Raw genomic sequence first — 15,312 nt, forward strand, 5'->3', positions numbered from 1 at the left:
GTGGCGGAGCATGGAAGTACAGTACGTAGCTATAGTATCACCATTTGTTGTTTAATAAGAAATAATTTCGCTTCACTGTCCTCTACTGCTCAGCAAGTAGCACCACAGCCATATGGCAACCTGCTTGTGCATGCTGGGTCACCCAAACAAAGCACAATCCAGGCTCAAATTCCTGCTTAGCTTCCTAGATCTGACAAGGTCGGGCAGATTCCTGGTGATTTGGTCACGGAACTACTTTCATCATATGCTATTAATAAGAAAAGTGATGACATTATTTACATAGCTCATTGGCGCATTAAGTAGCATTTTATATGCAATCGCCACGTTTGCACATCAGTTCAGTCGTAAAGAGAGAGGAAAAAAAACACGTTATCATCCACCTAAATAATAACTTTTCTCGAAAAATAAAACACCCAATCACGTTCTAAAAAAAAAAAGTCAAAGCATACCACAATTTACATCCACGACCCGGCATTACATTCAAGGAACTTTTTGCATGAATCACAAGGGTCAAATGATACTTCGTGAAAGAGATGTCGACGCTCCCTCCCCCCCAACCCTCGTCCGTCCGCGCCTTCTGACCGTGCGCGAAGGTTTTTTATCAAACCCAAAGGTGCCGCCAGCCTTGCCGTGCCGTGCGGGAGAGAGGGAGGGAGGGTGGAAGGCAGTGACCCTCTGTGAACCGCGGCCCCATCCCGTTCACGGCTGTTTTCCCCGATCGTTCTGAGGCCCCCATTGGGATCAGTGCCTAGCAGGCGCAAGCGGACCTGACAGGTCATAAAGCTGAAATGGACAACATTATCTCCTAGAAATCACCGGCTCAGGGTGAAACATGGAAACAAAGCTGGAAGCAATTTCAGCTCTGGGAAGATTCAATTTCTCCGCTCATATGAAACCCAAATATGCTGTTATCTGCTGCCTTGTTGACGCTACAAGCCATGCACGAATCTGCCCACAAATCCTCTGGACTAAAGAGTAATTTAGCTTCTAAGAGTTGGCAATAATGAAACTGTCCTAGAAATAAAAGAATGAGATCTGAATCCTTTTCATGTGGGACAAGGTCACATAGAGCTGGATACAGGTTACCTTCAGAGATGGCTTGCCCGCGGGCTACAAGATAGACCCGGCTCCCTGGAGGGCATGTGGCATGGAGAATATGTCAACGTGAAATGCGCTTGAGATGTATCCGTGCAATAAATCCAACAGCATATTCAATTGTGGGTACATATTCCAATATTGGATGTGTCTATTGGATATGCCTTTGAGAAATGTCCACGCGTGCGTATCACAGGGGTAAAGCCATGGGCTCTATCTCGAACGTATCGTTTGTGACTTACCCGTGCCGAACGGCACCTTTGTGAGCCGTGTGGGATACTGTGCGTGGACTATGTGCATGGGACCTTGTGTCTTATATGCTAAATATAAAATGTTGCCCATTTGTCAATCCATTGCGAGATGAAGGCCTCCCCATGCTCTGATGGTCATAGGGGATGTTTAGCCATACTTCCCTACACTAGTTAAAGCTGGTTGTGGTTATCAGGGCTGGTTGAGATATCACTCGCCACTAATGTTGGCTGTGAGTTGAACCATGTTCGGAGCACATTGCAAAAACCGCATAGTTTAACACGGAAGCTCTCGCGACAAATATCATCCATAATAGAGGTTATTTTGGTTTAGATTGTGTAAATAAATGAATGTGTCGTTAAACCCGCCACCACCGGACACAGCCAACTAGTAAGGTTTGTCACGTAAACAGAACATGCCAATTCGTTACTAGTACAGCACAACCGGTGTGTTGGAGGCCAAAGCCACAACATTTACAATCTGAGACCGACGTTTCACCAGTAATTACAACTAGCTTTATCAGGCAACAGACAGGTGGTGCAATCTAACACAAAAAAACGGTATTATGGAAAAACCACGTCACTTAATTTTTCCAATAACACACACACACACACATGCACAGATAAAAAAACTGGTAAATTAATACATAATAACAGTCGGATGCTTTGTCTTTGACTGGAAATAACTAAATAAATATGCCTTATCCATCTGCCCGCCTTTGTCACCATGTGTATTAATGATAATAAATAATAATTTACAGCCTCCCTGTCAATCCACTGATGGGTTCATCAAGCAGCACGTGAACTACTGCTCCAGCGTCCCACACTACAGATACCAGGCATGAATTGGGGAGCACTACACTAACTGCCAATTAATCCACGAGCAGCAGCACATGCAAGCCCTTTATTTATGGCAGCCTCACCAGGCCAATAAACCCCATCTGCAACGCCCCGTCGGATTACGGCGCGACCAGCGTTTACAAGCGAATGTGCAGCTCGAAAATTAAAATAGGGGACGTGTCAAAATAAATACAAACATCGCTAAAAAAAAATGTGCATCACTGCGCCGCCACGGCGGAAGGGTGGTGAGGATTTTTTTTTCTTTTTCGATTTTTTTTCTCACTTCTCGGTGCCACGAACTGTCGAAACTTTCCATTTCAAAACGCTGATTCTTGCTCCCTGCAATATAAACGCGTCGGCTCCTCGCGACGTAGCAAATTGCACATGAGATGCGAGTTTAATAAGTGATGATAAAAGGCATCTCTGCGTATGGCTACTGTACACTCCCTTGTGGGCCACACACTCTTGACTAAAATATCCCAGCGAACGGCTGTTTTTTTGAAAATCAAAAGCCTCTTTGCAATTTCGGAGAAACCTTCATGGGTTTTATCTTTTCATATCGATAGACGGCGCATGACGACAACGCTTTTGTGCCAAGTGTACAAACGCAACGCAACCCAATCACCGCCGGCTTATTGCCCCGTGGCAAGAGAATCGCTGTGGGATTCCCGATGCCGCGACCTGTCTGAGTGGAGTTGCAGGATTTCTAAGCCGGCAAGACGTCTCGAGGAATTCTAGGCGCGTGTGTCTCCGTGCGATTGAAATGTAAAGTATCGACGTGCGTGATGTAATGACCAGATCTTCAAACGACTGAGATGCATCGGACGAGCGGCGCGCAGTGCTGCCTGCTATCGATGTATACGATCCCCGCCACCCTGTGTCTCCATCAGGCACTTGCTATTCAAAATGAAGGGCCCCCACTGATATATTTATCTACAAAGACACACCGTAGAACCTTGATATTATTTAACAGGGTGTTTCTATACACATTTTTCCCTTTTCGTAAAGAAACATTTTTTGGAATGAAAATCATTTACTTGATTATAATTACAATATGGGTGCAGTGGGTGGTATCCAGCGATCTGAGTTCAATTTAATGGCACATCGGTGGCGAGTGATATCGGAAACGGTCCTGGGACTCCCCACCCAACTTCACCAACCAGTTATTGACCAGCATGGTGAAGTACGGTTAAACGAGCCCCTTGACTGACACAGCATGGGGAGGCCTTCAAATAGTGGGGAATTGACAAGGGCTGAAAAAAAACACCATAATACAGAGTAGAGTGACAATAATACCTGTCCTTGGTAGTCTTTGTATGAGATTAGATAGCTTACGTGACACCTACTAGGCGTGCCTGAGTATTACCCAGAGACACAATAAACGATGGTTGTCATTCTCCCTACATCCACACTCTCTTCGGTTATCTCTTTGTTACGATGTTATCCACATATAGTCATATCAAGAATTTTAAATGCCCTTTATTTATCCTGAAGAGTTACACTTTGGTTCTTTCGGTAAAGTCACGTAGAAAATAAAATCAAATAATAATAGAATACGACGTTTCGGTTGCAACACAAGCAACCATAATCAGGTAAGAATGAATGATAAAACACAGAAACAACACAAGGCAGACACACATGCAGAGAGAGACACACACAAAGACACACCGAGCGTGACACACACCAAGGAAACACAGACACGGAAACAACATAGGCAGACACACATGCAGAGAGAGACACACACAGAGACACACAACCAAGACAAACAGGAAGAGGTTAATTTAGTATCAAAACAGTTTTTTTTTATGAAGCCCCTGCAATGGGATGTTTGACCAGTTATGTGAATGGGCGATTGGAATGTGGGAATTAACTGTGGTACCCGAAAACAAAGATCCAAATGGATAGATTCAATAATTAATTGCTGTACTGTCATCTCCTGGCCATTGTGCAGTGCAAACTTACAGAACAGGGTAATTCCCAGGAAGTCTCCCATCAAAGCACCAACCAGTCTCAACCTCTGCTTAGCTTCCGTGATGCGACACGATTCGGCACATTCAGGGTGATTCGTTGTGGAGGCAACGTTTGCAGTTTGCAACCATGCCCAGATCGCAAAAAAATAAGCCTGCTCTCAACCAATCAATCTTTATTTCACGCGCCAAATATCACCCTCAATAAAGTAGGCATCGGTGCTCCTTACAACAGAACGGGAACGGCACACAGGAGGGGCGTAGAGCAACAACAGTGACACAAAAAGAAACCCAGTTTAACACGTAGTACGATTTTGCGACCAATATCATCCATAATACAGGGTTTTTTTTGGATTATATCGCGTAAATATATAAATGTGTGTCGTTAAACCCGCCACCACCCGACACAGCCAATTAGTGAGGGTTGTCACGTAAACAGAACGTGCCAATTCCTTACTAGTACAGCACACCGGTGTGTTGGAGAGTCAAGCCACAACATTTACAATCTGAGTACGACGTTTCGCCGGTAATGACAACGAGCTTCATCAGGCGACAGCCAGATTTGTGGAGAAGTCCATCTGTCATCACATCTACTGCACGGGGTATTGAGGTCTCCTCATCCGGTCGTGGGATTGACAAAGGGCGCAGTACATTTCGCACACACTTAATGCAGCCCGAATTAGTGACGGAGGGAGTTTAAAAGGGTACAGCCCTTGCAATTTCTTGCTCATGCCAGTGCTGGCAGAAATGCCTTCGCGAGAGAGCTCTCCCTGGACAGCCCCTCACAAGGGGATGTTAACAGACTCTTCCACACTGGCCCGATGCCTCGGAAGAGGTGGGAGTGCCCTACACTTTACCCAACCACGCATAACCTGCAGATTGACCGTGGCTCAATCCATGTATATTCCTGTGCGGACAGAGGCGGGGGAACATGAGACACTCGCCCAATTGCTTCGACTCCCTGCTGGCAATTCGGAACCGTCGACCTCTGGCTCGCAAGCCGAGCGCACGAACCGCCGCACCACGGCAGCATCGCGTTGAATGAATGCATGAATAAATGATGGTCGTCTCACCAGAACACGATGATTCGGTTGTTTCCTCTCCTCCAAAAGCAGCGGAGCGACTTTGCCCAGGCAGGGTACTTAGTGTCCTGAAGCATCATGTCGGTGACCTGTGGGGGAAGGCCCAAGGGCAGGTCCAGGAAACCATGTGAGCGGAAAGCATCAAGGACAAAGATCCCCCATATGGCCTTAACAGACTGTTGAGTCAAGTGCTGTTTAGCGAGCACCTAATTAAGGCTGGAACAGCACACAAAGGGGTGGTTGGTTAGCACCCCGCCTGGCCGCCTTTGTCTCCCTCGTGGCCATGTTCAACCATTGCACCGGGTACTCACTTGAGGCTGAGTCAACGTAGGGGAGGCCCAGGACCGGTTCAGATAATCGTCACTGGTATTAGACGTGAGCGGGTAATCGAACTCGGGCTGCCAGATTCATAGCGCAGCGAGCTAACCGCAACACACACACGCAGGATGCCTTCACAAGCACACATTTGTATTCATTTTCAGGCCGCAGTAGCTCCGGTGAACCTCGAGCTTGTCACAGGCCGAAATAACTTCCACGATAAATAACGAAGGAATAACTAAACGAAAAAATAAATGAAACAAAAATTATTAAGTGCCATCTTTGTGGGTTTTATAGAATATGTCTGTACTAAACTGTTAGGCCCCATGGTGTCAGATCAGAATAAAAATAATATTATACTGGAGGAATCCGATGAGCTATGAAGCTCTTTTTCACAGATGTCCTGTTGGGGCGTGTAAGAATGTTGCAACACCAAACAGTCCAAAAACACGATAGTAGTGAAAACTATAAGAAACAAATCAACCTGAACACATACAAATAAAACCAAACCATCCCCATCCTACCAAGCAGAGCCCACTGAAGGTATCAACTTATTTTTCAGATATGACCTGGCCACAAATGATAGCTCAACAAAGTGGCCCATCACTTGGACATTAATGGCACCAAAAAAAGCAAGATAAAAAAAATTGCAGGTAGCTCAGCAAAATTGTCTTAATTGGCCCACATCTTGCTTGGTGAGACTCAGGCAAGTCGAAAATCGGGCCAGAGTTTTGCCTGCTTCAACAAACAAATGTGGCCAAAAGGCCCCTTGTGTTTAAATTGTGACTGGTGAAGCAGAACCCCCTTCACAGTTTGTGTACGAATGTTCAAAAAAAGTCTTAAGATCTGTTTTGGCCCATCTGCACGGTGATTGCAATGGAAACCCTTTCCCGACTCTGATAGGGTATTTTCAAACAACATCACATTGGTTAGCTGCGGTAATAAATCACGAACGCATTTACATTCACGATCGTGAATTATTGATCTAGGAAAGCCCCATTGAGTCTCAAGCCACTATTTCAGAATGGTTATGTTTTGAGATGCCTGGCCAATACCATTCTTGAATATTTAAAACAAAAACTAAATTTTATTTTCTTATTTCACCAGGCAAAGCCCACTGAGCTATGTGGCTCCTTTTCAGATGCAACCTGGACACAAATGATAGCTCAACCAAGTGGCTTATCACGTGGAAATGCATAGCAGCCAAATACTCAAAACATGTTCCTAAATTTTGATTTAAAGCTTTCGTGACTGCAGGGATTCATATTCTTGGTTCATTCGGTAAAGTCACGTAGAAGGGAAACAATAAATAATAAAAATATAAAACAATAAAAATCTCACAACGTTTCGACTGCAACACAAGCAATCATCATCAGGTGTGAAAACCACAGAAAGGAAATTTGAAAAAAGTGGCGTTTTTTTTTTCTAAAATTTTCTTGCTGTGGTTTTCACACCTGATGATGATGATGATTGCTTGTGTTGCAGTCGAAACGTCATGAGAATTTTATTGTTTTGTATTTTTATTATTTTATTGTTTCCGTTCTACGTGACTTTACTGAAAGCACCAAGAATATGTTCCTAAATGTCGAGGGAAAAACCGGAGAAGCCAGAGAATAATGCAAGCGACCACCACGGAGAGAACATGCAAACTCCAAATATACAGGCGTCGGGGTCAGGATCGAACCCATGACCTCCTGTTTTACCAGGCGAGGTAGTTAACATCTCGCCACCATGGGAGAAAACTACGGTGCCCGGATAAAACCCACACGTACGAGGAGGTGGCACTCAACACGGCAATCTCAAGGCCACCTCGCAGCCTCACGCCTAGAACCCCTGGCAAGCCATCATGATCTCCTATCCAAATACTAGACTGGGCTCAATTACGCTTAGATCTAAAAACCCGAAAATATAGGCTGCATTTATGATGGGTGATTTGGTCACATGGCATTCGAGACAATAATGTTCTCAGAATCTCTGTGACTGGCCTCTCTTAGACACATTCATCGCGAGCTTTGACCTTTTGACACGAAGAACAATCCCAGGGTGAGACATCGCCATCCGTGAAAACTGGCGAATCAGTTGACGAGATGCTTCAGGTCAGAATATGTAGCGATGGCGCGCTGACGACAAAGCACTCCAACCTTGGCCTCTGATTTTTTTTTTACCCCAAAAGCAATCCTGGGTGAGTTATCGTAGCCAGAGACCATTCCTGAGAGTCATGTCAGTTCTGGTACAGCGATTAAGCGGCTATCGTCAGGACAGTAAAACAAACTGGGGGGTGGGGGAGAGTAACTTAACAATCACGTAACCTTGACTACAACACTCCTCCACTTCACCTGTGGCAAACACATTAGCCGAATAAAAAGGGAATTGTTGTTATTTTTTTTCTTGTGAAGTTGCATGAAGATGGAGCTCTATAGTAACATGCACTCTGGTACAGAAAATGGAGGGTCCGTTTAAAAAACTTTAGAAGACATGATCCATTTTTGTTTTTGCTTTCAAAACGGGGTTGACATTCTCCTGCCGATGTTTTTCTCGTCTGTCGGCGTTGTGAATAAGTGAGTTCAAAAATTGAATGAGGACCCCTGCGATCGACACTGCTTGCACTGAATTTATGTGTGTGCACATATAAATATATACACGTAAACACAAATTCACATTTATGCTCACCCAGGTCCCGCTGGCTATAGGGATTATTGCAACTCAGCGGGATCTCGTGTTGGGAAACGAATAAGGAAGGGAAACCACCTTTGGAAATGCGACGACGTAGGTTTACAGCCGTGAAGACCTACGCAGTGGCATGCACCAACGACGAGCAGCGGCCTATTATAGAACTCTGCTGATGAGGCCCAGGAGGACAAAACCGGTCCAAAAAGTGTTAATTTTAAATGAAAGTCTCTGGATAATATTTGTCTAAGGAGGGAAGAGGTCGATGTATTGCTTGTAGATTGAGACTCAGAGCAGAGGTATCTTTACATATACACATATATTATGGAACTGTGCTTTTCTTCCGTAGCTTTTCGGTGCGTATTCACGTTGTACCGCGTGTTTTTTTTGGCACGGCGTCTGACGTTCCTCTCCATGTGCTCGGAGCATCTTCGGCAACTGAATAGAATATAACCGGGGAGCTTCTACGCACATGGTGGCAAGCAGCCCTCAGCAGCGCGCGGAGCGAAACGTCGGACATCGCGCCGAGCGACATTTGGCACGACCTTGAAAGCACGTCGGAGAAGATCCACGTGTGGAGCGGATCAACTCGTCCGTTGGGAAGCAGCACTCACCATCCACGCCGTCACGGAGTCTCCCATCCACGTTCCCAGGGCGGCTCCTCTCATGAAGTTTTCATTCTTCAGCCCCATGTAATCGCTCACGATGTATTCCCTGGCACGCGGGCAGAGAAAACGGGGCCCGCACGTCACCGTCGAGGCCCGCGGAACGACGCGGCTGCCGGCGGTCGAGAAAAAGCGGCGAGCCCGGCGATGTCGCCCGCCCGTCGCGTCTGGCCGGGGAAAGGAAAGGTGCATCCGCCGCGGCTGTTTTCGATGAGTGGACGAGCGCCCACCAGGCAGAGTGCTCTCGGGAGGAGCGCTGGCACCCCCTGGATGGGTGTCAATTGTTCGGAGGCAACAAAAAAATAAAGGACGTTAAAATTTAGTCGGCAAAAGTGCTGTGAGATAACCTTCTCCAGCAGCGGATCGATGCAACCGAGATGTACGTGTGCAATGTATTGCAAATGTCAGGAATACATAAATTATAAAAAGCGTTTACGTGTGTGTATATAGTACAATGCTATTTTTTATGAATCTGCCTAAAGCACTCCGCTGTTCTCACCTGGGTATGAAGTGTTTATTAAACATGAAACATTTAGTACATTTTTGACAAACCTCAGTGCGAATATTTACCCCAGCTTCCAGCCTCGCTACGAATTATGTTCTCCTTGACATCGCCCAACAATTTTGGCATAGAGGTCCACCATAACCAAGGTTATTGAAAAACAATGACAAGCAGACAACAGTTGAAAAAGCATAAAACTATTGTGATGGAATATAGTCAGGTACAAGTGTCGAGGAAGGCACTCACAACACGGAAGAGATTGAAAAGTAAAATAAAAATGACAGTGGACTGCATTGCAAAAAACAATTTAAGCAAGCGAGGAAAAACAAGAGCGAGCAGGGCAGGCTCCTGAACAGTGGTCAACGTTACAATAGCCGTGCCATGGCACCAACAGAGGTCAACTTTGTAATGACTGTGCCAAGACACCAACAGAGGTCAACGTTAAAATGACCGTGCGATGGCATCAACAGAGGTCAACTTTGTAATGACTGTGCCAAGACACCAACAGAGGTCAACGTTAAAATGACCGTGCGATGGCATCAACAGAGGTCAACTTTGTAATGACTGTGCCAAGACACCAACACAGGTCAACGTTAAAATGACCGTGCGATGGCATCAACAGAGGTCAACTTTGTAATGACTGTGCCAAGACACCAACACAGGTCAACGTTAAAATGACCGTGCGATGGCATCAACAGAGGCCAACTTTGTAATGACTGTGCCAAGACACCAACAGAGGTCAACGTTAAAATGACCGTGCGATGGCATCAACAGAGGTCATCTTTGTAATGACTGTGCCAAGACACCAACAGAGGTCAACGTTAAAATGACCGTGCGATGGCATCAACAGAGGTCATCTTTGTAATGACTGTGCCAAGACACCAACACAGGTCAACGTTAAAATGACCGTGCGATGGCATCAACAGAGGTCAACTTTGTAATGACTGTGCCAAGACACCAACAGAGGTCAACGTTAAAATGACCGTGCGATGGCATCAACAGAGGTCATCTTTGTAATGACTGTGCCAAGACACCAACAGAGGTCAACGTTAAAATTACCGTGCGATGGCATCAACAGAGGTCAACTTTGTAATGACTGTGCCAAGACACCAACAGAGGTCAACATTAAAATGACCGTGCGATGGCATCAACAGAGGTCATCTTTGTAATGACTGTGCCAAGACACCAACACAGGTCAACGTTAAAATGACCGTGCGATGGCATCAACAGAGGCCAACTTTGTAATGACTGTGCCAAGACACCAACACAGGTCAACGTTAAAATGACCGTGCGATGGCATCAACAGAGGTCAACTTTGTAATGACTGTGCCAAGACACCAACAGAGGTCAACGTTAAAATGACCGTGCGATGGCATCAACAGAGGTCAACTTTGTAATTACTGTGCCAAGACACCAGCACAGGTCAACGTTAAAATGACCGTGCGATGGCATCAACAGAGGTCAACTTTGTAATGACTGTGCCAAGACACCAACACAGGTCAACGTTAAAATGACCGTGCGATGGCATCAACAGAGGTCAACTTTGTAATGACTGTGCCAAGACACCAACAGAGGTCAACGTTAAAATGACCGTGCGATGGCATCAACAGAGGTCATCTTTGTAATGACTGTGCCAAGACACCAACAGAGGTCAACGTTAAAATGACCGTGCGATGGCATCAACAGAGGTCAACTTTGTAATGACTGTGCCAAGACACCAACAGAGGTCAACGTTAAAATGACCGTGCGATGGCATCAACAGAGGTCATCTTTGTAATGACTGTGCCAAGACACCAACACAGGTCAACGTTAAAATGACCGTGCGATGGCATCAACAGAGGCCAACTTTGTAATGACTGTGCCAAGACACCAACACAGGTCAACGTTAAAATGACCGTGCGATGGCATCAACAGAGGTCAACTTTGTAATGACTGTGCCAAGACACCAACAGAGGTCAACGTTAAAATGACCGTGCGATGGCATCAACAGAGGTCAACTTTGTAATGACTGTGCCAAGACACCAACACAGGTCAACGTTAAAATGACCGTGCGATGGCATCAACAGAGGCCAACTTTGTAATGACTGTGCCAAGACACCAACACAGGTCAACGTTAAAATGACCGTGCGATGGCATCAACAGAGGCCAACTTTGTAATGACTGTGCCAAGACACCAACACAGGTCAACGTTAAAATGACCGTGCGATGGCATCAACAGAGGTCAACTTTGCAATGACTGTGCCATGGCATAAACAGAGGTCAACGTTACAATGACCGTGCAGCCAAGCATCATCTGCTTGGCCATGCCATTGTAAAGGCCAGCTTGAGGATGCAGCCAAAGGGGAACGTTTTTACCGACCTACCCAGCTCTCTCCCTCCGTGCATCGTCTCATCTCCCAGCTCCCTCCCTCCATGCATCGTCTCATCTCCCAGCTCCCTCCCTCCATGGATCGTCTCATCTCCCAGCTCCCTCCCTCCCTCCCTCCATGCATCGTCTCATCTCCCAGATCCCTCCCTCCATGCATCGTCTCATCTCCCAGCTCCCTCCCTCCATGCATCGTCTCATCTCCCAGCTCCCTCCCTCCATGGATCGTCTCATCTCCCAGCTCCCTCCCTCCCTCCCTCCATGCATCGTCTCATCTCCCAGCTCCCTCCCTCCATGCATCGTCTCATCTCCCAGCTCCCTCCCTCCGTGCATCATCTCATCTCCCAGCTCCCTCCCTCCGTGCATCGTCTCATCTCCCAGCTCCCTCCCTCCCTCCATGCATCGTCTCATCTCCCAGCTCCCTCCCTCCATGCATCGTCTCATCTCCCAGCTCCCTCCCTCCATGCATCGTCTCATCTCCCAGCTCCCTCCCTCCGTGCATCGTCTCATCTCCCAGCTCCCTCCCTCCGTGCATCGTCTCATCTCCCAGCTCCCTCCCTCCATGCATCGTCTCATCTCCCAGCTCCCTCCCTCCATGCATCGTCTCATCTCCCAGCTCCCTCCCTCCGTGCATCGTCTCATCTCCCAGCTCCCTCCCTCCGTGCATCGTCTCATCTCCCAGCTCCCTCCCTCCATGCATCGTCTCATCTCCCAGCTCCCTCCCTCCGTGCATCGTCTCATCTCCCAGCTCCCTCCCTCCGTGCATCGTCTCATCTCCCAGCTCCCACCACCGCTCTCTTCCCACCACCAGGTGGAGGAAGAGGGTGGGTAGAGCCCCTTTTCGTTACAATTTGTTTTAGTGAAGGAACAGGCGACTTCGGCTCTGACGAGTGTGACCGTGACCACGGTTGCCAGAACCCCCTATTTCCCATAGCGCCTGTTGTATAGCCAACGGCGGCGGTTTTGCCAACCACGGCGGCTTTCAGGAACGTAACCCCCGCGGGTTGGCGAGGGGTTGTTGTGTATGTCCATGTGTATATGTTGCTACTGAGAGAGCACTGTCAGTAGAGACACAAGGACACCTTAAACGGTGTGGTCCGCACATCCATACAACGCTGTCTTGTCTGAAGACATTCTCACAGAGCGTGTGCCACGACTGTTGAACAACGGTCACGTGATTCTTGACTAATGCACACTTTGCTGAGATTAGAAAGCACCGTGCATTTGAATGCTGCAGGCTTGCGTAAATCAATAATGTAGCCTTGTGTAAAACAAACCGAAAGAACCAAAAAGTAATATTTGTGGAGTATAGCATGTCATGTGCGCACGACAACTCTGTAACAATTCAGCCCCACAGAGATTTGGGGACTTGTTGTAAATCGTGGTTGTGATTTAGTTCGATAATGGGTTATTTTTTATTAATTTGTTTGCACAATTTTATATAATTTCCTTTGTATCGTTTCTTTTTTTGTGTGTGTGTGTCTCGTCCGTGTGGGTTTGTTTACACAATGTAAAATGTACTATATTACATGCACATTTTTGCGCACGGGTAAGCAAAACGATCATTTTTATATTGATGAATCAATTAAATAATTTCTTATATGCCTCATGTATATACAAGTCAGATGGCTCAGCGGTAGAGAAAGCGGATCGCGTTCAGAAGGGTTGCAAGTTAAATTTACGGTTGGGGATTAATTTAAGCCATCATCATCCCTCTGGGGTTAATAAAAATAAGCACCACTTTGTGGGCAAGTCAACAGTGGTTGTCCTATGAATAAATGTGCCCCTTGACGAAGGAATGTCGAAGTTTCCCCACCGTCCCAGGGTTGTAAATGAAGAAACATTTTCATTTTTATCAGAAAATCTATTTAACAATAATATAAATTCAAGACATAATTACAAAAATGAGCTATTCCAGGCCTGAGCTCCAGAAAATATTTCCCTGCCATAGCAGTGGGGGGGGGGGGGGGGATGGGTTGGGGGACGGTTGGGAGGTGGGGGGGGGCTTAGTGAGCCCTTGGAAAATATTTCACGACAAATTAAGCCGTGCGTTTATATGATACGCGGCCGTAAACATTTGCAGAGCCTGTCGCTCTGCAACTACTGAAGGCTGCGCAATGCGCTGCGTTGCTGAATTACATCAGCATCCCAAAAGCAGGCAGGCGGGGGATGCCAAAACTCTACACCCACTCAGAGGAGACGGAGATGCTTTAAAGTGTACTGCTCCGCCGGGAACCGGTTCCCGCGTGTGGCAAGTTTAATAGTTGAAGCCACACGAGTGCATAGTCGTGACAGCAATTACACAGCAGTCAGCACTCTGAACCTCACCAAGCACACTGAAAACAGAGGAGGAGGAGGTGGCGGAGGCACTGCGGGGCCGGATATGAAAAGCATCGGGAGCAAAAACGAAAAGACGACTAGTGAAGAAGTGAGCTAGTGAGGGAAGTGACCTGCTCTGCGTGAGCGCGGGACCTTCGCCAGTTTGATGGCAGTGTCTAATAGCGCCATTGGCGGACGCAATTTCTAAAAAAAAGGATTTCATGGGTTTCATCTATCGCTCATCTATTTCTTGACAACGTTTGTAATGAAAAACATTCTGGCAGTATGCCGTCAAATATATATTTTAGGTACAGGCAATTGTGGCAGGATCTGATGGAATCATAATTGGAAACTGGGGGAAAAAAACGCATCTATTTAACCTGCCACGGTGATAATTAAACTTTCAATTGCATCGCAAAGTAGATGGAACAAAACCATTTACATTCGCCGGCCTATCTTCTCTCACCACCTGTCCGCATGCATTTAAGTTTTTACTCGTTGTGCAAAAGATGTCACTTCACCTTACACACAAAAATGGGATTCTCAAATAAATGGGAAGCTGCGTGAAATATAATTTGCACGTGGCAGATACGCCTATATATATAGCCATTCATTATCCTTATCCATACCAAAAAAACACACATTCCGGCAGTATGCCGTCAAATTTCATACAAACTTGTACTCCCACTCCGCGCTTCCAATTTAAATACACCATTTGTAAAATGTACCGTACGTTTTCAAACATGGTAACCACAGTAAGTGGACGGTAATACTTGTCACACTCATTACACACAAAGCGCTTGCCTCAAATGAACCATAATACCTTGATCTCGTCAAGGGGCTTAAACCATCATCACACGAATTCCGGTGGTCATCCTTGAAACAGCGGCGGCGGCTTTTGGGAAACCATCAAACAAAGATGGTCACCGCATCGCGCACTTTCAGATGTGCTTCTGCGGCCATTTGGAACGCTCTTCCTTCTGATATTAGAAAACCACTGAAGCTATGCACTTTTAAATCTTGATTGAAAACGAATTCATTTAGAACTGCTTTTGTGTTTAATTTGTTGTTCTTCCCCCGCATCTCCTATTAACACGGTTGACTAGGTATGGTGCGAAGGAAGTTCAACATACATGCATACATGTGTCACTCATCATATGGAAATAAAACGAGTGCAGCCTGGTAAAACAAAAAAACAAGAGAAAAATAATGGTCGTATGCATTATACACTGGAGTGGTATAAT

At 46.3% G+C, this 15,312-nt stretch overlaps 1 protein-coding gene across 3 annotated transcripts in view; it reads right to left on the minus strand.

Moving 5' to 3' along the window:
- Positions 1-15,312, minus strand: part of TMEM117 (transmembrane protein 117) — a 75,355-nt gene that overhangs the window by 25,866 nt on the left and 34,177 nt on the right. For all 3 annotated transcript variants that reach the window (XM_032960041.2, XM_032960039.2, XM_032960040.2), the window contains exons 5-6: positions 8,832-8,931; positions 5,224-5,321 (exon numbers count right to left, since the gene is read on the minus strand). In XM_032960041.2, the coding sequence (XP_032815932.2) occupies positions 5,224-5,321; positions 8,832-8,931 (198 nt within the window). The remainder of the gene's footprint in view (positions 1-5,223; positions 5,322-8,831; positions 8,932-15,312) is intronic.

This window comes from Petromyzon marinus, chromosome 24, assembly GCF_048934315.1.
Source record: "Petromyzon marinus isolate PM22_M1 ecotype Great Lakes invasive population chromosome 24, UKy_Petmar_22M1.pri1.0, whole genome shotgun sequence".
Taxonomy (NCBI): Eukaryota; Metazoa; Chordata; class Hyperoartia; order Petromyzontiformes; family Petromyzontidae; genus Petromyzon; species Petromyzon marinus.